The sequence below is a fragment of the Trachypithecus francoisi genome, unplaced genomic scaffold (genome assembly GCF_009764315.1).
Source record: "Trachypithecus francoisi isolate TF-2019V2 unplaced genomic scaffold, Tfra_2.0 Lachesis_group2, whole genome shotgun sequence".
NCBI classification, from domain to species: domain Eukaryota; kingdom Metazoa; phylum Chordata; class Mammalia; order Primates; family Cercopithecidae; genus Trachypithecus; species Trachypithecus francoisi.
The window spans coordinates 133853823-133877763 of record NW_022681465.1 but is presented as its reverse complement, the minus strand read 5'-3'; the positions used below and the strand labels follow the sequence as shown (position 1 = coordinate 133877763).

The 23941-nt window shown below is 41.6% G+C and overlaps 1 protein-coding gene across 2 annotated transcripts in view; it reads right to left on the bottom strand.

The window, feature by feature from the left end:
• Positions 1 to 20861, bottom strand: part of CLINT1 (clathrin interactor 1) — a 75984-nt gene extending 55123 nt beyond the window's left edge. For both annotated transcript variants that reach the window (XM_033180453.1, XM_033180454.1), the window contains exon 1: positions 20621 to 20861. In XM_033180453.1, coding sequence (XP_033036344.1) covers positions 20621 to 20661 — 41 coding nt within the window. In that variant the 5' untranslated portion in view covers positions 20662 to 20861. The remainder of the gene's footprint in view (positions 1 to 20620) is intronic.
• Positions 20862 to 23941: the final 3080 nt, after the last annotated feature.

The following is a 23941-nucleotide window of genomic DNA, read 5'->3' as shown; positions in this document are numbered from 1 at the left end:
GAGCTAAGATCCGGCCACAGCACTCCAGCCTGGGTGACAGAGCAAGACTCCGTCTCAAAAAAAAAAAAAAAGAAAGAAATTTCTCGGCCTGGTGCGGTGGCTCATTCCTGTAATCCCAGCATTTTGGGAGACCAAGGTGGGCGGATCACGAGGTCAGGAGATCGAGTCTGGGCGACGGAGCGAGACTCCGTCTCAAAAAAAATAAATAAATAAAAATAAAAAAATGAAAATAAAACCTTAAGCTTTACTCAAGAGAAAAGTATCATCACCACACTTCCAAAGAACTTTGTCCCAGGCCAGGTGCAGTGGCTCACACCTATAATCCCAACACTTTAGGAGGCCAAGGTCAATGGATAACTTGAAATCAGGAGTTCGGGACCAGCTTGGCTAACATGGTGAAACCCCATCTCTACTAAAAATACAAAAATTAGCTGGGCATGGTGGCAGGCACCTGTAATCCCAGTTACACGGGAGGCCGAGGCAGGAGAATTGCTTGAACCTGGGAGGCAGAGGTTGCAGTGAGCCGAGATCATGCACTGCACTCCAGCCTGGGTGACAGAGCAAGACTCAGTCTTAAAAAAAAAACAAAAAAACAGACCTTTGTCCCATGTGCCAACTCTGAATTACACGTGATCCTGCATACCAAGAAGTTCTAGTAATCATCTAATTACGACAAAAATCTATCTATCTATCTATGTACATATAATCAACTGTATAATCTCTATTTTAAAAATATGCTTTACCACTAAGTGGAACCAAAACCAGGGGTCCTCAGAGAAATGGCTGATTCCAGGGCTGAAGCAGTCAAAGTACAGGATAAGCCTAAAACATCTTTGTATCAGAAGCTAAGGGTGCTCAAAAGAAAAAAGAGGAGGTCAGACACCATGGCTCATGTCTGTAATCCTAGCACTTTGGGAAGACAAGGCGGGCAGATTGCCTAAGCTCAGCAGTTCGAGACAAGGCTGGGCAAATGGTGAAACCCCGTTTCTACTAAAAATACAAAAAAAATTAGCTGGGCATGTGGGCCTATAGTACCAGCTACTCAGGAGGTTGAGGCAGGAGAATTGCTTGAACCCACAAGGCAGAGGTTGTAGTGAGCAGAGATTGTGCCACCGCACTCCAGCCTGGGTAACAGAGTGAGACTGTCTCAAAAAAAATAAAGAAAGAAAAAAGAGAGGAAGAACTGAGGAATATTCTATTTTTTAAAAAAACCAAACTGGTTTGTAGTTTCCAAAATGCCTGTTGTGAAAGACAAAGAAAGGTTAAGAAATTCTTCATTAAAAGAGACTAGAGAATCACGACAATTAAATACAACACATGCTACTAAACGAAATCCTGGAATGGGACAACTGACAAAACTGGGATATGGAAGAAGTAAAACTATTGTTTTAATGTTAAATTTTCTGTATTTTTTAAAACTATACTGTGGCTATCTAAGAGAATAATTCCTATTCTCAGGAAATGCACACTGAAGCACTGAAGCAAAGGGGGCATGATGTATATAACCTACTTTCAAATGGACGAGGGAAGAGAGTATGTGTGTGTGTATGTAAACAGAAAAAGATGGGGATGGGGGAGGGAGAATGGCAAGCAAAGGTGGCAAAATCTTAAAAACGGATGAATATGGATAAAAAGTATATATGTATTCTCTTCACTATTCATTGTTAATTTTATGTGTCGCTTATCTCAATAAAAAATATATTTTTGGCTGGGATGGTGGCTCACACCTGTAATCCCACCACTCTGGGAGGCCGAGATAAGTGGATTGCTTGAACCCAGGAGTTGGAGAACAGCCTGAGCAACACAGCGAAACCTCATCTCTCAAAAAAAAAAAAAAAAGTATTTAAGTGTGTATATATATATATACTTAAATATATATTAATATATTATTATATTAATATATTAATATAAATATATATATTTTTTAATGTGCCTCAATAAGTAACATATACTTGGAACAAAGTCAAACCTCATGAAAAGGATTGGCTGTAGTCAGGTGTAGTGGCTCACACATGCAATCCCGGCACTTTGGAAGGCCAAGGCAGACAGATTGCTTGAGTTCAGGAGTTCAAGACCAGCCTGGGCAGCATGGCAAAACTCCGTCTCTACAAAAAAATACAAAAACTAATTAGCCAGCATGGTGGCATATGCCTGTAGATCCAGCTACACGGGAGTCTGGGGTGGGAGAACTGCTTGATGCCGGGAGGTTGAGGCAGCAGTGAGCCATGATGGTGCCACTGTAATCCAGCCCGGGTAACAGAGTGAGAGCGTGTGTTTAAAAAAGAAAAGAAAATGGTCAGGCACGGTGGCTCATGCCTATAATCCCAGCACTCTGGGAGGCCAAGGTGGGCAGACCACCTGAGGTCAGGAGTTCAAGACCAGCCTGGCCAACATGGTGAAAGCCCGTCTCTACTAAAAACACAAAAATTAGCTGGGCGTGGCAGCGCACACCTGTAGTCCCAGCCACTCGGGAGGCTGAGACAGGAGAATCGCTTGAACCCGGGAGGCAGAGGTTGCAGTGAGCCAAGATGTACCACTGCATTGCAGCCTGGGTGACAGAGTGAGACTCAGTCTCAAAAAAAAAAAAAAAAGAAAAGAAAAGAAAAAGAAAAAGGATTGGTTGGTATTTCCTTTTCATTCTGAGCTATAATTTTCTTTTGGGTTTTTTGTGTGTGTCTTGTTCTGTTGCCCAGGCTGGAGTGCAGTGGCACAATCAGGGCTCACTGAAGCCTCCATCTGCAGAGCTCAAGCAATTCTCCTGCCTCAGCCTCCTGAGTAGCTGGGATTACAGGTGTGCATCAGCACATAATCTGTGAGCCTGGCTAATTTTTTTTTTTGTAGAGACAGGGTCTTATTATGTGGCCCTGGCTAATCTCAAACTTTTGGGCTCAACAAATCCTCCCTCCTCAGCCTCCAAAAGTGCTAGGATTACAGACATGAGCCAGTACGTCCAGTCAAGCTGTCATTTTCTTGATTTTATAATTTGAAGAACATTTATTTCAGAGCTGAACTAGACAGTAAGTAGCTCTCAAGTGTAATCATTCTTCCACTAACTCACTGAAGAGTTAAAATGCAGCATGAACATTACGCTTTTAGATACAGATGTAAGTTTTAATGTAAAGGAAATTTTACTAGAGTTAAAACACATACTTTTACCTGATGGTGATAATTAAAAACTTATTTTATAGCTAAGTTACAGTAAAAGGAACAATCACTATTGCGTAAGTTATGCAAACTTTATTCTTTTGGGACACCCTCTACCAACAATATCCCAAAGCCATGTCAGTATGTCAAGCAGCCTTAAGTACTTATGAGTCAAAAATCTTAAAAGCCATTTTACTCAACAATATGCAAAAATACCCTCCAGGGGCTGAGGCAGGAGAATGGCGTGAACCCGGGAGGCGGAGCTTGCAGTGAGCCGAGATCACGCCACTGCACTCCAGCCTGGGTGACACAGTGAGACTCCAGGACACTTTTAAAAAGCTCTGATAATTGTTCTAGTTAATGACAGAAGTTAACAAACACTAGCGAGATGTTATATTTGGATATGATGGTAACACACTATTTATGACTCTAAATAACTAGAATATCCATCCCCACTTGCTAGAAAAACTTAATTAAATATTTACTATAAAATATTTATTTGAAAGTAGCTTTGCAAATACTAGCCATTACAAATTCAACTGCCTATCTTGTGGAACACATTATCTATTCCAGTACAAGTTCCTCAAATGCAAAATCCAATAAATTTTAAAAGTTTAAGTTCCCAGGGTTCATTTACAGAAACAAAGTATAAAAATACTATTTCTATTTAACAAGCAAAACACTCCTATTTTGTACTTACAGCAACTTCAGACTCACCTTGTTTTGTAAGTTTAACTGTGAAATATTTTTTCCTATTGCTGGCAGTTGCTTAAGGCCACTTGCACAGATTATTTGCTCTTTAAAGTTCATCGATTTTGTGTTATAAAAGCAAGGATAGTGAGGTGGTTTTCTTGCCAAGAAGTATCATATGTTAGACTGGTTTCACAAGAAGATCAAATATCCAAGGTACTCAAAAATGAGTAGAGCCTAAGTTTTATTTGTATTTTAGATCCCAACTCTAGTTTTCACAGGTATAAGATAGTCACTAAAATAATTTTAAGAGTAAAAATTTTTCTGTTAAAGGGGTTTAAATTTTATAAAAATTTATTTCCCAACTTATTTCCTACTAATTAGAACCTAAAAATGGCCTTTGTTCATCTACATTTTAAACTTTTTAACAACTGCAGAAAATGCCTCACAATGACAAAACTAAGGAAATAAAACAAAAGTAAAGAATAATAATTTACTGACAATACAATGGTAAATGTTTTCACAACATATTAGCTTATTTAATTCTCTTAACAGCCCTGGAAGGTAGACCCTCATCCTCATTTTATATAGCAGAAGTAGAGGAAGTATCTTGACTCATGTCCCTCCTCCACTTACCCTTCCCACTCTTCATTTAAAAACTAAACTAAAAAAAAACAAAAAACAAAAAACAAAACTAAAACCCAAAGAAATTTGATCAACTGTGGCACACTCACAACCAGTTATCTTTAAATAGGTGGTGCTCCAATTAAAACACTCTATTAAGGTAATTTTATGAATCGTATTATCTTGCTCCTCAGGACAACACCTAAAAAAAGTAGTAAAATCAGTTAGCTTTAAAAAAAGGCATAAAATCCTTCTAAGAGAATGATAATACGAGACATCCTGCACTGGCACAATATGTGAAAATTACGTCTTTGCAGACACAGGCTTGATATTGTACAGTCTCGTTATATCATCTATAGATTTTCTTCTGCTTGATTAAATTCACATTGCCAAATATCAGATGCTAATCAAAAGTATATAACTCTTAAAAATCTTAACAAAATGATAAAACAAAAAATCCTGTATCTCAACAGTGGTAAGAGTGACACCATCTCTTTGTAAACTCAAATACTTGATATTCTGTTTAAATTAAGTAGGCTGTAGTTTTTTTTTTTTTTTTTTTTTTGAGGCGGAGTCTCACTCTGTCGCCCAGGCTGGAGTGCAGTGGCCGGATCTCAGCTCACTGCAAGCTCTGCCTCCCAGGTTTACACCATTCTTCTGCCTCAGCCTCCTGAGTAGCTGGGACTACAGGCGCCCGCCACCTCGCCCGGCTAGTTTTTGTATTTTTAGTAGAGATGGGGTTTCACCGTGTTAGCCAGGATGGTCTCGATCTCCTGACCTCGTGATCCGCCCATCTCGGCCTCCCAAAGTGCTGGGATTACAGGCTTGAGCCACCGCGCCCGGCCTAGGCTGTAGTTTTTTTCATTTTTCACCAGCGATTAAACTTAGATGTATTATCCAATCTCAAAAACTAGACTTGACTTTTCTGACATGAAGGAACTGTTTCTAGAACCTGTCTACTGAAATTTTGAAGACTTTTATAGTGTATTTTCCCCTCAAGTTCTCAAAAAAGACACATTTATATTTCAAATTATTTATTTTGGACTATTTGATTAGGGTATAATAGGGACCTTCTTTCTTTTACAACAGAACCAGCTTCTAAGAAAGCACTCACTGATACACCATCTTGTGTCATTTTCTATTTCTTTTTCATGCAGTTTTCATGTGCATATGCCTTACAGAACCATAAGCTGCCTACTGGAACCCTACGATCTGTCACACGTCTTATAGTACTCTACAGAGCTCATGGTTGCTATTTAATAAGCACTCAGTGAAGGACCCTTACAAGGTCAGCCAAGATTAGTAAGAATATCAATAACGTATTTTGAGATTCTGTATAATGTCTAGATGTTTACACCCTATGCCAGAAAAATGGTACTGAGATGGTACAAAGCGATTAAAGAACATTATTCCAAATTATCCACTCTGAACATAAGAAAAATTGGAAAAAGTTGTGCATAAATCCAATTCATATGACACAGCACACACTGAGGCATGTCAAAGTGACCACAATATAAAGATCACAGGGTTATGAAACTTTTAAAAGTTGGTCACAGAGGACTACTGATTCTGAAGCACATAATACAGCTCAACAAATGTAAAAATATTTTTTACAGTTGCTTATAGAGAACACCTTTGTAACAACAATGAAGATTTTCTTTTTCACCTATGGAACCATCTATTTGCTTCCCTGTCATTAAGGGTCATCGACCTCACAGACATTATTCAGAATACCGCAAGAGGCCAGAACAATTTCCTTCTATGATAGGTGCATATGTGGAAAACAGAACACACTCTAACTAAATTTGGTTCCGAATCTTAAGTACTGTATGCTGGGTGTGGTGGCTCACGCCTGTAATACCAGCACTTTGGGAGGCCAAGGCAGGTGAATCACTTGAGGTCAGAAGTTCGAGACCAGCCTGGCCAACATGGCGAAACTCTGTCTCTACTAAAATACAAAAAACAGCCAGGCATGGTGGCGCACGTTTGTAATCCCAGCTATTTGGGAGGCTGAGGCAGGAGAATCACTTGAATCCGGGAGGCGGAGGTTGCAGTGAGCCGAGATCGTGCCACTGCACTCCAGCCTGGGCGGCAGAATAAGGCTCTGTCTCAAAATAATGATAATAAAATAAAATAAAATTTAAGTACTATAAATTTTTCCCAAGTAATTTTTAATTTGCGTGAGGTATATACCAGTAATTCACCATTCTGATAGCGAAATACGGACACACCTAATTTTACTATGCTTTGCTTTACTGTGCTTTACACATATTTAAGGTTTGTGGCAACCCTGCATTAAGCATTTCAGTACTTCTTACAATATTTCCAACTTTTTCATTATTCTTTCTGTTATAGCAGTCTGTGATCAGTGATCTTTGATGTTACTATTTTAATTGTTTGGGGAGAGCATGAACCGTGCTGTTAACTGATAATATGTTTAATGTGTCCTGACTGCTCCACTGACTGGCCAATCCTGCCACTCTCCCTTTCCTCGGGTATCTCTATTCCCTTAGACACAATATTGAAATTAGGTCAATTAATAACCCTACAATGACCTCTAAGTGTTAAAAGTGAAAGGAAGAGCCACACACCTCCTACTTTCAATCAAAAGCTAGAAATGATTAAGCTTAGGAAGGTATGTCGAAAGCTGAGACAGGCTAAAAATTATGCTTCTTGTGCCAAAAAGTTAGGTTGTGAATGCAAAGGAAATGTTCTTGAAGGAAATCTAAAGTGCTACTCTAGTTAATACAAGAATGATAAATGAAACAGCTTCACTGCTGATATGAAAAAAATTTGAGTGGTTTGAACAGAACATCAAACTAGCCACAACATTCCCTTAAGCCAAAGCCCAATCCAGAGTAAGGCCCTAACTCTGTTCAGTTCTATGAAGGCTGAGAGAGCTGCCGAAGAGAAGCTGAAGCTAGCAGAGGTTTACGAGGTTTAAGAAAAGAAGCCACCTCCACAAGAGAAAAATGTACGGTGAAATAGCAAGTGCTGATGTAGAAGCTATGGCAAGTTATCCAGGAGGTCTAGCTAAGATCATCTAATGAAGGTGGCTACACTAAACAGATTTTCAGTGGAGATGAAACAGCCTTCCAGTGGAAGACGCCATATAGGACATATAGCAAGAGAGGTCAGTGCCTGGCTTCAACACTTCAAAGGACAGGCTCACTCTCTTGTTATGGGCTAACACAGCTGTGAGCCAGTGCTCACTGCACATTATGAAAATCCTGGGGCCCTTAAGAATTATGCTAAATCTACTCTGCATGTGCTATAGAAATGGAACAACAAAGCCTGAATGATGGCACATCTGTTTACAGCACAGTTTACTGATTATTTTAAGTTCACTGTTGAGATCTACTGCTCAAAAAAAAGATTCTTTTCAAAATATTATTTCACATGGACGAGGAGTCACCAAGGAGCTCTGATGGAGATGTACAAAGAGACGAGTGTTTTCATGTCTGCTAACACAATGTTCGTTTTGTAGTCCATGGATCAAGAAGTCATTTTGACTTTCAAGTCTTATTATTTAAGAAAATACATTCCATAAGGCTGTAACTGCCTAGCTAGTGATTTCTCTGATGGATCTGGGAAAAGTAAATTGAAAACCTTCTGGAGCGGCCGGGCGCGGTGGCTCAAGCCTTTAATCCCAGCACTTTGGGAGGCCAAGACGGGTGGATCATGAGGTCAGGAGATGGAGACCATCCTGGATAACACACTAAAACCCCGTCTCTACTAAAAAATACAAAAAACTAGCCAGGCGAGGTGGCGGGCGCCTATAGTCCCAGCTACTCAGGAGGCTGAGGCAGGAGAACAGCGTAAACCCGGGAGGCGGAACTTGCAGTGAGCTGAGATCCAGCCACTGCACTGCAGCCTGGGTGACAGAGCGAGACTCCATCTCAAAAAAAAAAAAAAAAACCTTCTGGAAAGAATTCACCATACTAGTTTTGCCATTAAGAATATTAGTGGCTGGGCACAGCTCACACCTGTAATCCTAGCACTTTGGGAGGCCAAGGCAGGAGGACTGCTTAAGCTCAAGAGTTCAAGGCTAGCCTCAGCAACATACCAAAACCTTAACTTTGTCTCCACAGAAAATTAAAAACGTAGCCAGGTGCTGGGTGTGGTGGCGCACATGCCTGGCGTCCCAGCTACTCAAGAGGCTGAGGCCAGAGGGTCACTTGAGCCCAGGAGGTGGAGGCTGCAGTGAGCTGATAGTGCCACTGCATTCCAGCCTAAGCCTGGGCAAAAGAGAAGTGACAGAGCGAGACCTCGTCTCAAAAAAGAAAAAAAAAAATGTGATTCATGGTCAAAATATCAACATTTACAGGAGTCTGGAAGTTGATTCCAAACCTCATGGATCACTTTGAGGGGTTCAAGACTTCAGTGAAGTCACTGCAGATGTGGTGAAAACAGCAAGAAAACTAGAACTAGAAGTGGAGCCTGAAGATGTGACTGAATTGCTGTAATCTCATGATAAAGCTTGAATGATGAGTTGCTTCTTCTGGATGAGCAAAATAAGTGGTTTCTTGAGATGGACTCTACTCCCAGTGAAGGACATTGTTGAAATGACAACAGAGACTTTTTTTTTTTTTCTTGAGATGACATCTCACTCCACTGCCCAGGCCAGAGTACAGTGGCACCATCACTGTTCACTGCAGCCTTGATCTCCTAAGCTCAAATAATCCTCCTACCTCAGCCTCTTGAGTAGCTGAGACTACAGGTACACCTCACCACACCTGGCTAATTTTTGTATTTTTAGCAGAGATGGGGTTTCACCACATTGCCCAGGTTGGTCTTCAACTCCCGAGCTCAAGTGATCCACATGCCTTGAAACTCCCAAAGTACTGGGATTACAGGTGTGAGCCAACACAACCTGGCCAAAAAAAAATTTTTTTTTTTGAGATGGAGTCTCGCTCTGTCCCCCAGGCTGGAATGGCACAATCTTGGCTCACTGCAACCGCCACTTTCCAGACTGAAGCAATTCTGCCTTGGCCTCCCGAGTAGCTGGGACTACAGGGGCCCACCATCACTCCTGACTGATTTTTATATTTTTAGTAGAGATGGGGTTTCACCATATTGGCCAGACTGGTTTTGAACTCCTAGGCTCAAGCAATCAAGCAATCCGCCCCCCTCTCCCTCACAAAGTGCTGGGATTACAGGCATGAGCCACTGCACCAAGGCCTGAGAATTTTTTTTTTTTTAATTGAGATGCAGTCTCGCTCTGTTGCCCAGGCTGCAGTGGATAACTTAGCTGATAAAGCAGTAGCAGAGCTTTAGCGGACTGACTCCAATTTTTTTCTTTTTTGAGGTGGCGTCTCACTCTGTCCCCCAGGCTGGAGTGCAGTGGCATGATCTTGGCTCACTATAACCTCTGCCTCCAGGGTTCAAGTGATTCTCCTGCCTCAACCTCCTGAGTAGCAGGGATCACAGGCACCCGCCACCACACCCAGCTAATTTTTGTATTTTTAGTAGAGATGGGGTTTCACCACATTGGCCAAGTTGGTCTCGAACTCCTAATTTCAAGTGATCCACCCACCTCGGCCTCCCGAAGTGCTGGGATTACAGGCGTGAGCTACTGCTCCTGGCCTAACTTTTGTATTTTTAGTAGAGACAGGATTTTGCCATGCTGGCCAGGCTGGTCTCAAACTCCTGACCTCAAGTGATTTGCCCACTTTGACCTCCCAAAGTGCTGGGATTACAAGCGTGAGCCACCGTGCCCAGCCTGCCTCCAATTATAAAAGAAGTTCTACTTTAGGTAAAATGCTATCGAGCAGCATTGCACACTACAGAGAAATCATCTGTGAAATGAAGAATCTATGATGCAGAAAACTTTACATCTGTTACTTTAAGAAACTGCCACAGCCACTCCAAACCAGCAATCCCACAACCCTGATAAGTCAGCGGCCATCAGCATGGAGGCAAGGTTTTCCAGCAGCAGAAGGATAAATATCTGCTGAAAGCTCAGATGGCTGTAGCTTTTAGCAATAAAATATTTTTAAATATAATACCATTGCGCATTTGATAGACTACCATATAGTGGTATGGTTTTTTTTTTTTTTGAAACAGAGTCTTGCTCTGTCGCCCAGGCTGGCGTGCAGTGGCCTGATCTCGGCTCACCACAATCTCCGCCTCCTGAGTTCAAGCGATTCTCCTGCCTCAGCCTCCAGAGTAGCTAGGATTACAGGTGCACGCCACTGTACCCGGCTAATTTCTGTAATTTTAGTAGAGGCGGGGTTTCACCATGTTGGTCAGGCTGGACTTGAACTCCTGACCTCAGGTGATCCACCCACCTTGGCCTCCCAGAGTGCTGGGATTACAGGCGTGAGCCACCAGGCCCAGCCGGAAACATAACTTTTATATGAACTGGGAAACTAAAAATTTGTATGACTTGCTTTATTCAAATATTCACTTTACTGCAGTGGTTTGGAATTAAACCTGGTATATCTCTGAGGTATGCCTGTACAACAATTTTTTGTTTACATGATGTCTTGTAAAAGATTAGCATAAACTGTTAAATACGTATTCTGAAAGTATATCATCTAGATTTAAATCTAGACTATTTTCTAGATGTGTTATCTGTGGCACGCTCTTGGCAGTCTGTGCTCAATTTCCTCACCAGAAAATTGAACATAACAATGTTGTCACCTTTGTTCTTGGCACATGGCAAATGCTCAATAACTATTAGCTTTTATTATTAGAAATATCTGGATTTAAAGGATATCCTCTGTAACAAATATCAACTTACCAAATGTAATGTATTCATTCAAAAATATGTGAGCACCTACTGTGTCATAATTGTTTTAAGTGTTAGTAATACAGCAGTAAACAAAACAAAATTCCTGCCCTCAAGGAACTTGCATATCAGAGGCAGCAGATGAATACGTGTAACAGGGGAAGGCAAGCACAGAAAAAAATAGTGACGAGTGTGAGTGCATACTATGTAATATAGGAGGTCCGCTGAACAGAACAGAGACAGTGAGGGACAGCGGTGGGAGAAGAGATCAGAGCAGGGCAGCAAAGAGCCAGATCTGTACAGGCCAGTAAACAATGAGATGAGAAGCCACTGGAGAGTTCTGAACCCATTTGACTTAGTATTTTTAAAGAATCCCTCTCGCTGCTCGGGAGGGCTAAACATTTTACATGGCTTCGTGAGAAACAGGCCATCCTTCAAAGCCCATTCAGTACTGAACTTATAAGCCAAATACATCAAACTAAGGATATTACTGGCTGGGTGCAGTGGCTTACGCCTATAATCCTAGCACTCTGGGAGGCTTAGGTGGGCAGACTGCCTGAGCTCAGGAGTTTGAGCCCAGGCTGGGAAGCATGGTGAAATCCCTTCTCTACAAAAAATTAGCCGGGCATCGTGGTGCGCACCTGTAGTCCCAGTTACTTGGGGAACTAAGGCGAGAGGATGGATTGAGCCCAGGAAGTCAAGGCTGCAGTAAGCCAAGAGCATGTGTGCCACTGCACTCCAGCCTGGGTGACAAGTGAGACCCTGTCTCAAAAAAAAAAAAAGTATTATTTAACCATGGAGTTTAACTACAAATTAAGACATGTAATTTCATCCATATAACCTAAGTCACTTTAAAAAGTGACAAATGAAAAATGAGTATGAGAAAAATTAATAGAAAAAGGCTCAGTATGCTTATTTGCATTGTTCTTTTTTTAATATTAAAAATAAATTTTGAGAGACAAAGTTTCACTGTTGCCCACGCTAGAGTGCAGTGGCACGATTACAGCTCACTGCAGCCTTCAACTCCTGTGTTCGAGTTATCCTCCCATTTCAGCCACCCACATAGCTGGGACTATAGGCATGCACCACCATGTCCGGCTAATTTTTAAATTTTTTTGTAGAGACAAGGTCTGTGTTGTCCAGGCTAGTCTTGCACTCCTGGGCTCAAGAGATCTTCCCTCCTCAGCCTCCCAAAGTGTTAGGATTACAGGCGTGAGCCACAGCACCTGGTCTTGCACTGTTCCTTAATGATTTACTAAAAATGCATGAAAACAAATGGAAAAAACAAAAACAAAAAACACCAAAATTGAATTTTCAATGCATGCCTTTTTTTCTACTATAAAAATATAGCCTATTTGAATGAGAATTTTTGAAACATTTCATTCAGTAATTGTTGAAAAAGCATACATGCACATTTACCACATAATAGTGAGTGCGTGCAAAACTGTAATAAAAGATTATTTATATTAAAGTTATCTAGAACTTAAACACTGTCCTAAGAATTGAGAAGCTAAATAAAATTCATGTCAAAACAAGTATCCTAGGCCAGGCACAGTGGCTCACACCTCCAATTCCAGCATTTTGGGAGGCCAAGGTGGGTAGATTGCTTGAGTTCAGGAGTTAGAGACCAGCCTGGGAAATGTGGCAAAACTCCATTTCTACCAAAAATACAAAAATTAGCTGGGCTTTGTGGTGTGTGTCTATTGTCCCAGCTACTTGGGAGGATCACTTAAACTACTCGGAAGGATCGCTTAAACTTGGGAGGCTGAAGCTGAGATGGCACCACTACACTCCAGCCTGGGCGACAGAGCAAGACCCTGTCTCACAAAAAAAAAAAAAAAAAATTCTAAAATTGGCTAACTAGACTCTTCTTAAATGAAGTACAAACCATTCATGTGCACTGTTGCACATTAACAAAATCACTCGCATTTAATAATTTGTTAGCTAATTATTTAGCTATAATTATTTAGCTATATATTTAGCTATAATTATAGCTAAATATATCCATGAGTAATAAATAGCTATAAATTGGCTCTAACATGGGAATATATTATGTTCCTTTACCTGTACTTAATTTTCAGGCAAAAGAGCCCTGAAAAAACCAAAATAATTTCTTGCCAATTTGGAAGAGGGGTTGAATAACCGGAAGGCCCTTTCTCCAATGTGCTTTCCTTGTATGTACTGTTCGCCCATTGTCAAACACCATGAATTTGGTATCACATATTTTAGAGGATTCTTTTTCTTGATATTGTTCGGTCTCAAGAATAAATTGTCTGCTTCAATGTGCATTTATAAAATAAATATTTTTAGGTTTTAGAAATGTTTTCCATTAGCAGTTACTTTAAAATCTTGAGAATACACAAAACAAGCTAGACAAAATATTAAGAATTGGCAGATGGAACTCACAACGTGTCTTTCCAAAGACTTTATTCCTCAACATGTCTTTTGAAAGGGTATTTCTGCAATATGCTTTGCAAAATTAAAGTGGAAGCCACTTATGATTTAGCAAAAACAATACAAGGCACAAACAACAGAGGTATTTAAATAAGCTGTCCTATGTGTAGGCTACACTGAGTCTTAAGAGAGAGTACTCACTGAAAATAATGACTTCATGGATGAAGATACAGTTCCTACATACTTGTAAATAACCTAGTCTGACAACGATATCTTTATTTTCTCAAACACTGTATTCCCTTGATTTTTCTAGTATTATACTGTTTTGTGTGTAACAGTAATAATAGTAATAGATGTTTCAAGAGTTTACTATATGTCAAGTACTATACTGTTTCACATTTAATCCTCACAATCCTGTAAAATATCATCTCCATTTTACAGAGAAATAAAGATACCATTCTAACACATAAGATCACCGTTTCTAGTAGAAGAACTAAGATTTCAATCCAGTTCTCACCTGTGAACCACTAGCTAGTCCCAGATTTATTAATCACCATTTGGAGGTACCTAAGTATAGTGGCAAAGTACGTTTGGCTAGCAAATTATTATAAAAATACATGGATGGACAAACACATAATCAAGCCAAACAAGAAAAGCTCACATGAAGTGTTAACTTGAAAAACAGAGAAGACTAAACAGTAAAATATGTTGTCACCAAAGGTAGCTGAGACTAAAAGGTTAACTGTATATAAGAACCTTCAAAAGTACTAAAAATGTACTTTGAATCTGTAAAGTGATCTTCACCAAAACAAACATTGGAAACAAGTAGGAAAATAATATAAGAATACAGAAGGCCAGGGACGATGGCTCTCACCTGTAATCCCAGCTCTCTGGGAGGCCAAGGCAGGCGGAACACATGAAGTCAAGAGTTCGAGACCAGCCTGGCCAACATGGCAAAACACCATCTCTACAAAAATTAGCTGGGCATGGTGGCGCATGCCTGTAATCCCAGCTACTCGGGAGGCTAAGGCAGGAGAATCGCTGGAACCCGGGAGGCGGAGGCCAGTCGCAGTGAGTTGAGATCACACCACTGCACTCCAGCCTGGGTGACAGAACAAGACTTCATCTCAAGAAAAAAAAAGTACAGAAAAAGATTCAACTGTGGAGCCATACTGTGAAACCTTGAGTACTAGCAAATGGCACTCAAAATAAAAAAGGCTAAGTACTGTCAATGGACCTATCAGTAAACAGATGAAAAACTGGCTTGTAGGCCGGGCGCAGTGGCTCACGCCTGTAATCCCAGCACTTTGGGAGGCTGAGGTAGGCGGATCAACTGAGGTCAAGAGTTCAACACCAGTCTGGCCAACATGCCAAAATGTCGTCTCTACTAAAAGTACAAAAATCAGGAGGACATGGTAGCACGTGCCTGTAATCCCAGCTACGCAGGAGGTTGAGGCAGAAAAATTGCTTGAACCCAGGAGGCAGCGGTTGCAGCGAGCCGACATCGCGCCATTGTACTCCAGACTGGGCAAAGAGTGAGACTCCTTCTCAAAAAAAAAAAAAAAGAAAAACTGCTTGTAAACTAAAACTAAAGCGTGCAAGAAAATGTAAGAGGCAGTTAAGTACTTTTTAAAAGCACCCTGACAGTAGTACTAAATAGATTTAACTACAGAAAATTACCCCTAAGAAATGCTAGCAGAAATAAACCAAACTCATCTTTCTTTGGAATTAAATTCTTAATATCTACTTGTGTCCAGTTACTAGAAAAGGAGAAGAATAATTAACTCATTGTTTCAGCAATAACAATTACTTACAGTTGGTTCAAAGAAAAGTTGACATGGGAAGACTAGAAAAGCTGACAACTATCTTACCATCTCTGCTTTCAAATTCCAAGAAGCAAACTGAACAGAGATTTACTGGTAAGATAAGGAAAATAAAGGGGATGACACCTGAAGACTGAAAGAAAAGAAAAACAAATAATCCGTTCAAGTTGCAGCATATCTGTAGTGGCAAGGTTCTTTAAGGCAGGTATTGAATGTTTCAAGTTCAGAAAATAGAGTACTAGACCAGGCGCAATGGCTCCCGCCTATAATCCCCACACTTCAGGATGCTGAGGCAAGCAGACTGCCTGAACCCAGGAGTTCAAGACCAGCCTGGGCAACATAGCAAGAACCCTTCTCTACAAAAAAATTTTTAAAAATTAGCCAAGCATGGAGGCATGGCTGTGGTCCCAGCTGCAGTGTGCGTGTTTGCAACACTGTGCTCCAGCCTGGACAACTGACTGTGACCCTGTCTCAAAAATAAAAAATAAAAAGAAACTAGAGTACTAATCCAGTAAATAATAAATGTATTGTCTGTTAAAATGAATGAATGTACTATTCTTCATAAAAGCAAAGTTTCTCCCTCTGGAGTCAGGAGACTAGAACAGTAGTTTCTACAACTCTATTACATTATCTAAACATTTAGGAACTAAAACCACGCAAATATACATTAATAAAAATCAACTTATGAGGGAAAATGCAAGCTATGCTTAGGAGAATAACTTAAAATGGACTACCCATAGCTGTTGCCTTAGGACCTAAGCCAGAGCTGTCTGAATCACTATCATAAAAAGGGCCACTGAGGCTGGGCAAGGTGGCTCATGCCTGTAATCTCAGCACTTTGGGAGGCCGAGGTGGGTGGATCACCTGAGGTCACGAGTTTGAGACCAGCCTGGCCAACATGGCAAAACCTCATCTCTATTAAAAATACAAAAATTAGCCAGGCATGGAGGTAGACACCTGTAATCCCAGCTATTCGGCAGGCTGAGGCAGGATAATCATTTGAAACCAGGAGACAGAGATTGCAGTGAGCCGAAATCACGCCACTGCATTTCAGCCTGGGGGATAGAGTGAGACTGTTTCCGAAAAAAAAAGGGGGGACGGGCCACTGATGAAATAGATTTACCACTAATATTACTCCTTGCAAGGAAAGAGAAGGATTTGCTGAGCTTAACCAAATAAGTAGCAGTTTTGATCTACCACTACCGTTACTATGTAATGAAGTGTCATCTTCATTACATTCCTCAAACCTGGAGAGAAAATAGAACTGCAGCAACTTTCAATTTTACCATGTATAGGATGACAAAATATAAACATGTCCAATTTTATTATAGCCACAAGTAAAGACAGACAGGTCATAGGATGACAGTGGTTAAGCTAGTGCTCCTAGTTGGTGGGAATGGTGCCACTTATCCTTTCCTGCCACATCGCCTTTTATGCAACTTGACGAGTGGGAAGATACTGGCATCCCAAGCTCTGGCAGGCCTATGGTTTTATCTGCTTCCTCTCAGTTCCACAATGTTGTGCAAAACAAATCCCTCTACTGCCACTAGGAGGTGCAGCGATTGTGGAAAATATCCCCCCACTTCCAGAAAGTCTTCCAGGTCTCAAAAGCCAATGTCTGAAATACATCATTAACACTTTGGGTGGCTGAGATGGGTGGATCACCTGAGGTCAGGAGTTCGAGACCAGCCTGGCTAATATGGCAAAACCCTGTCTCTACTAAAAATACACAAATTAGATGGCTGTGGTGGCAGGCACCTGTAATTCCAGCTACTAGGGAGGCTGAGGCAGGAGAATCACTTGAACCCCAGAGGTGGAGGCGGCAGTGAGCCGACATCACGCCACTGCACTTCAGCCCAGGCAACAAGAGCGAAACCCCATCTTAAAAAAAAAAAAAAAAAGAGCCAGGCGCGGTGGCTCATACCTGTAATCCCAGCACTTTGGGAGGCCAAGGCGGATGAATCATGAGGTCAGTAGATCGAGACCATCCTGGCTAACATGGTGAAACCCCCGTCTCTACCAAAAATTAAAAAAATCAGCCAGGCCTGGGGGCACATGCCTATAGTTCCAGCTACTTGGGAGAGCGAGACAGGAGAATCGCTTAAACCCAGGAGGCAGAGGTTGCAGTGAGCCAAGATCGCACCACTGCACTCCAGCTTGGACGACAGAGCGAGACTCGGTCTCAAAAAAAAATAAAATAAGGTAAAATAAATACATCATCATACTTAAGAGCCGCTACCATACTGAATCTAAGAGTGGCTCCAGGAAACACGTTTTTCAAAGAGTACATTTTTTTTTTTTCTGAAGTAAAACCTCACTGGGTATCAATACACACTAAAAGTCCTAGTCAGGTTCCTGAGTCATGGTGTGTATTTACTGCACAAAATATTTAAGTATAACACTTATTACCACTTTTTAAGAAAATTTCCCTTTTCAGCCTAAATTGCCTACAGAGGATAATGGCTAAAAAATTTGTCTGCTATTGTAAAAACTAGTTCCAACTACTTTTCCTTGATGGAAACACATTTCTCCAATAGCCATTAAAGGTGGAAAAAGTCTTACTCTAGCCAGGTCCCCTCATTTTACAGATAAGGAATGCAACATCTGGAGATTCATGTGATTCTGCCTCAAATCATACATACAGCTAATTAAAAAGGTAATGCCAGAATATGAACGAGATAGTTAAACCCCCTAATCTTTATCTCATATAAGCCCTCATTCTATTGATCTACCTATCTGAATAGTCCTTAATCGCTTCACTGTTTCTTCATTTGCAAGTTCCTTCATCATTTTGTATCTCTGATAATCAGACCAGCCATTCTATGGATCTGCTGCACATCTATTATGGCATTATAAGGTGCACAGTCTAACAGATCCACAGTTCTGTAAGATGCTTACATTTGGGGGGAAGAATTTCTTCTCTTCTTGCCAGTGAAAGATGAAAATTAAAATCCCGAGTACTCATCAGTAAATTAACCTCATGTTCTAATCTTAATGTGTCAGACACCCACAAAAGCCTTAAAAAGTCTTTGGTGGCAACATTCTTCTATGTTCTTGAATAATCTGGTTGAAGTCTACATCCTAAATTGGGTAGTAAAAAGACAGATAATATTTTTCAACAATAGCTTTTCCTTTACATAACTACTTACATGGTAAATTTAACCTAAAGCACATGAAGATTAGTAACAAGTGTGATAAGCAAATATGAAAGGTACAACAATAGTAGGAATATTGCCTCAATTTCTGTCTTACAATGTACAGCCTCTTCAAATTTTTGAGTACCACAAATTTAGTCCTCTAAGAGAACAAGGTGTTTCTTAATGGTTTTATTCTGCTGACCTCTGACTTAGAAATAAAGAGGCAGTGCCAGGCACGGTGGTGCATGCCTGTAGTCCTGGCCACTTGGGAGGCTGAGGCGGGAGGATCACTTGAGTCCAGGAGTTGGAGGGTGTAGTGAGTTATGATTACACAAAAGAATGAGACTCCGGCAAAAAAAAAAAAAAAAAAAAAAAGGCAGCTTTTAGTCTTCTTTTGGCCTTTAAAAAACTATTTAAGTTGATATCCTAATCTTTACACAATATACTAAAAAAGCCAATAAACCTGGATCTGGAAAAGAACTATTAGTTTATTTCATCTTTGGTAAGCAAAAGCAAAGAATATATAAATAGCTAAAGAGTACAAAATAAACAGCTGAAGCCTTAATAGCCAAATGAGTTGTTATAAAGGAAAATTATTAAAGCAAATCACTTTTCAAACTTGAAGCTTCTCTCTTAAAGAGATTTATCTCTAAATGCAAAACATTTGCTAGTTTCAAAAGTACACTGATCTAAACATACGTTAAGGGCTTTATATGCAATACAATCCCATAACCCTGAAGCCTCACAACAATATTCTAAGGTAGGTATTGTTGCATTTTCATTTTGAACCAGAAAAAACTAGGGCACTGTGAGGATAAGTAACTTCCCTAAGGTTACAAAGCTTGAACCCAGCTTTGCAGGTTCTGAAACCTATGCTCCTTGGGCACTCTATTGCCTTCTTAGTAGCACAGAAAATATATAAATATGATCAAGCTCTAAGTTCTATCTCATGTATCAGACAAGGCACTGGAAATTACTTTGTTTCCTGGTGTCAAGAAAACAGTTTGTTATCTATACTTCCTGATTTTAGGTTAGGTGGGTGGCACAAATGAACTGTTTTTCTCACCACACTTATTGCATAATCATTAAAACCCAAAAGGAAGAGGACTGCCTAAATTCTTAAACTTTATTTCCTGCTGGCCTAGAAGACCTTACTTAACCACTGTTACATCTGATTATATTCATTTTAAAAGTTAAGGTTTTCCTTGTGCAAGTAAGAGACTGAAGTTATTTCAGTCTTAAAGGAAATCAACTATGTACTGGTCGTTTTACCTGCTTTTAAAAGCAGATCAACAGGATGTAAACCTGCGTTGTTTTTTTTCTTAAGGGGAAATTTCTTAATGACCTCTTAATTTAATCGAATGGAACAAGTAGCACACCAAAAATGATGTGTAGTGGAAAAAGAAACAGAAGAAAAAATCGCAAGAAGTTATATAGTGATCTACTTTCACTAGTGTTAGAAAAGCAAAGGATGAGTCTCTTTTTGAGTAACTTCAGGCTGACCACAATAGCCACTTGTTACACTACTAACACCCACTCCAACACTTCAGGTTCATTAGGAATTAAGAGGAGGCCAAGAAGGTAAAAGACACAATCCAACCAGGTCTAAGGTCTCTCCGTACTACACCCTGAGGGACACAGAAAACCAGTGCATTGTGCCCCCCAACCCCAAACCTTCTCTGCTCCCCAGGAGGCAAAGCCCATAGCCTGGGGCCAAGACAGTCCTCCGGCCAGGGCAGTGACCCAGCGTCAAACAACGCGCCCCTTATGACCAAAGCGTCGGCACCCAGGGGTTGGAATAGGGGAAGGGACAGGAAGGCCTGGAAAGGAGAGAAGGGTGGCCAAGATGATGTTTTTTTAAAACGAGGGAGGGTTTTTTAAAACGAGGGAGGGTCCCTCCCCAGCCTCGCCAGCGGGGATGAGGCCCGGGGCCGGGAAGGAGTGGGTCGCCGCCATGATGGGACTGGCAGAGCCGGGGGGCGTGACGTGGGCAACCCCTAGCCCAAGGCCAGCTCCGTCTCCCCCTACCCCCTCCCCCACGTGGGCCTCGGCCACAACTGCCCCCCGATACTCACGCTTTGTCCACCAGCTCGCGCACCTTCCACATGTTCAACATCGTGTCCCGCGCGGGACGGGCCGCCGCCTCCCTCTCCTGCTCCCCACGGACCCTGGAACACTTCCGTACCGGGGCCGTTCCAGGCCGGGGTCACCGCCGCCCACCGCCTCGAACTCCCCCAGTCAGCTCCTTCCTTTGCCACAGCAGCGGCGCCGCCGGTGACACGTCGAGACGCGGCAGCAGAGGCCCTGCGTGGAGCGGAAGTGCCCGGCTTTCCGCCGCTGCGCGCGGGGCACGCCGGGACTTGTAGTTTTCCCTGAGTGCCGAGCGGGGCCGGTTCAGTTGCGAGAGCTGAGAGGAGTTGGGATAATTTTTCTCAAGCTTTCCCAGTCCCCTGCACCAGACCTACCGAGCTGGAAATTTTGGAGGTGAGGCCCAGCGATCTGTGCTTTTGCAAATCCTCCAGGTGATTCTGATCACGCTCAAGTTTCAAAACCACTGGTGCAGGATCTAGTCACACTCAAACACTTTTCAAATGTAAGGCAGTATTGCTATGTTATTAGTAATGATTATACAGAAGTATGATTGGCATATGTATTCCTCATCGACAGACACATCGCTGTATTTATTTCCCAATGCCCAAGTACACTTAGATCTCTAGGCCTTAGTTTCCACCCCTGTAAAATTGAAGAACTTGTATTCTAAATCCTTTTCTGCTCTAATTCTATTATACAATGTTTTATATTTAGACAACTACCTGAAATCCTTGTTAAATACTTTATTATAAACCTCAGAAACTCAGTTCACACTCCACGGGAAACTAAAAAGCCAACATTATATATACACGCACACATACGCATATATGTGACTGGTTTGTGTTTTTTTAAGGATAAATATGCACATTCCTTTCATTGCTTTGTTGCAATGCTTGTCATCACTTCCTTCTCCACTTACTCATTTTTATCAATGCTCCTGTTAAAGCTTCAAGCAACCTTAAGCTTCCTTTGATCCGTCTGATGAAATTTTACAGTTCTTTTCATTCTACAAATATTTATTGGGCATCTTGTGTGTTCCAGAAGTGCGGAATACAGTTAGAGACCCAGCTCTCTTGGAGTTTAAAGGCAATTGGAAGAAACATGTAATAATCAAGGAAACATTTAAGGTAATTGCATATAGGGTAATCGCTTAGCGGGTTCTTTCTGCCCGCTTTACAGATAAAATCAATTTGCTGCAACCAAGCCATTGCAGTGAAGAGTTTGACATGAAGCTGGCCACGCCACTTGAGAGACAGAGTTATTACTCAAATTAATCTTCCTGAAAATTTGGAAGCTAGGGTTTTTCAAAAATAGTTTGTTGGGCAGAGGGTTAGGGCATGGGTGCTGCTGATTGGTTGGGGATGCAATCAGAGGAGTGTGGAAAATGGTTCTCCTTTGCTGAGTCAGCTTCTGGGTGGAGGACCAGCAGAGGAGTGGCTGGTCTGGGTGGGGCCATCCGTTTGTCAGAAATGCAAAAGCCTGAAGGCTAGTCTTAGGTTCTACGATAGTTCATTACAGGCCGGGCACAGTGTCTCACGCCTGTTATCCCAGCATTTTGGGAGGCTGGGAGGCCGAGGCAGGAGGATCACTTGAGCCCAGGAGTTCAAGACCAGCCTGGGCAACAAAGTGAGACCCCCCCCCTTTACAAAAAAAATAATAATAACAACCAGGTGTTGGGACACACAACTGTGAGGCCAGCTACTTGGGAGGCTGAAATGGGAGGATCCCTTGAAAGGATCAGATAAAGACTCTGATTCACAAAGAAGTGAAATTGACGGTTGCTAGTCATGAAGCTAGGTAACAATAATCCCAAATAAACAACCTCTGACCCGGGTCCCTCAAGTCAAACCACCTCTTTTTTTGTTGTTTTTTTTTTTGAGTTGGAGGTCTCACTCTGTTGCCCCAGCTGGTCTGACACTCCTGGGCTCAAGCAATCCTCCCACCTCAGTCTCTCAACTAGCTGAGACTACAGGAAACCCTCTCCAAGTTGCATTCACTTAATTACTGAAAGCAGCTTTGAAAAATGTTTCAGTAAGGCTTTCGGATTGAGGCCCCAAGAGAAAGAAGCAAGGTTGAAGGAATTGATAGGCAGAAAAGTACAACAAGCAGAAATCCAAAGTTATCTCAGAGTTCTGTAATGATAGGAGTACTTGGGCTGATACAAAGTAAGTTGGAGAGGTGGGTGGGGAGAGGCAGGTAAAGATGAGCAGAGATAGAGGAATAGGGCTTTCAAATAAGAAGTTTGTGTTGTTTTGTTGAAAAGACTATCCAGCTCAAGATCCCAGAGATAGAATGTGGCCAGAGGAGATAAGAAAGAGAAACTACTTTGCATAAATAAGAGCTCAGCAAGTTAACTTTCAAACAAATGAGTCCAGAGTACACCTGCAGACCGGGCCTGGCTCAAAAACAACCACCTTCCCTCCCCTGGGCCTGTTCATAGCAGGACACTGTCAGCCCCTTTGCTCATTCCAAAACCAAGTTTGTGTATGTCTAGACCCATCCTAGAGTTGTCACCTGTGACATTTGCACAGTCAGCTGGAGCCATCTGGAATGTAACACCAAAAAATCTGCCTGACCACTTTTATTTCAAGAGAGCCTTTAAAAGATTCAGAAAAATCAGACCAGGAGAGTTTGTTAAAAAGTGGTCTCTAGAGACTATTTGCATGTCAACAAAGTGTTCCATTTTTATCTTTTATATTGCAAGTTTGAGAGCAGTTTCCATAGTAACTTCTTTGTGGCAATTCAAGTATGTTCATGGTAGAAAAATAAATGAGAAAATGCTCCACCCACTCCTCTTCAGGATAGCATATATTTTTTACTAAATGAGCTGACACTTTTAGTAAGGCCAAACCAATACATGTTTTGAAGGAAAAAAAAAAAAAAGGCCGGATGCAGTGGCTCACGCCTCTAATCCCAGCACTTTGGGAGGCCAAGGCGGGTGGATCACCTGAGGTCAGGGGTTCGAGACCAGCCTGACCAACATGGAGAAACCCCGTCTCTACTAAAAATACAAAATTAGCGGGGCATGGTGGCACGTGCCTGTAATCCCAGCCACTCGGGAGGCAGAGGCAGGAGAATCACTTGAACCTGAGAGGCGGAGGTTGCAGTGAGCTGAGATTGTGCCACTACTTGCCAGCCTGGGCAACATGTGTGAAACTCCGTCTCTCTCTCTCTCTATATATATATATACTCAGTTATGTTAATGATGTGTGTTGTGAAAAGCAGGGTAGACAATGGACACTGACTGCTTATCTCATGTGGTCACCTCCCTAGAGTTTCCTTGGGGGAGTTTAATTCATGGTACA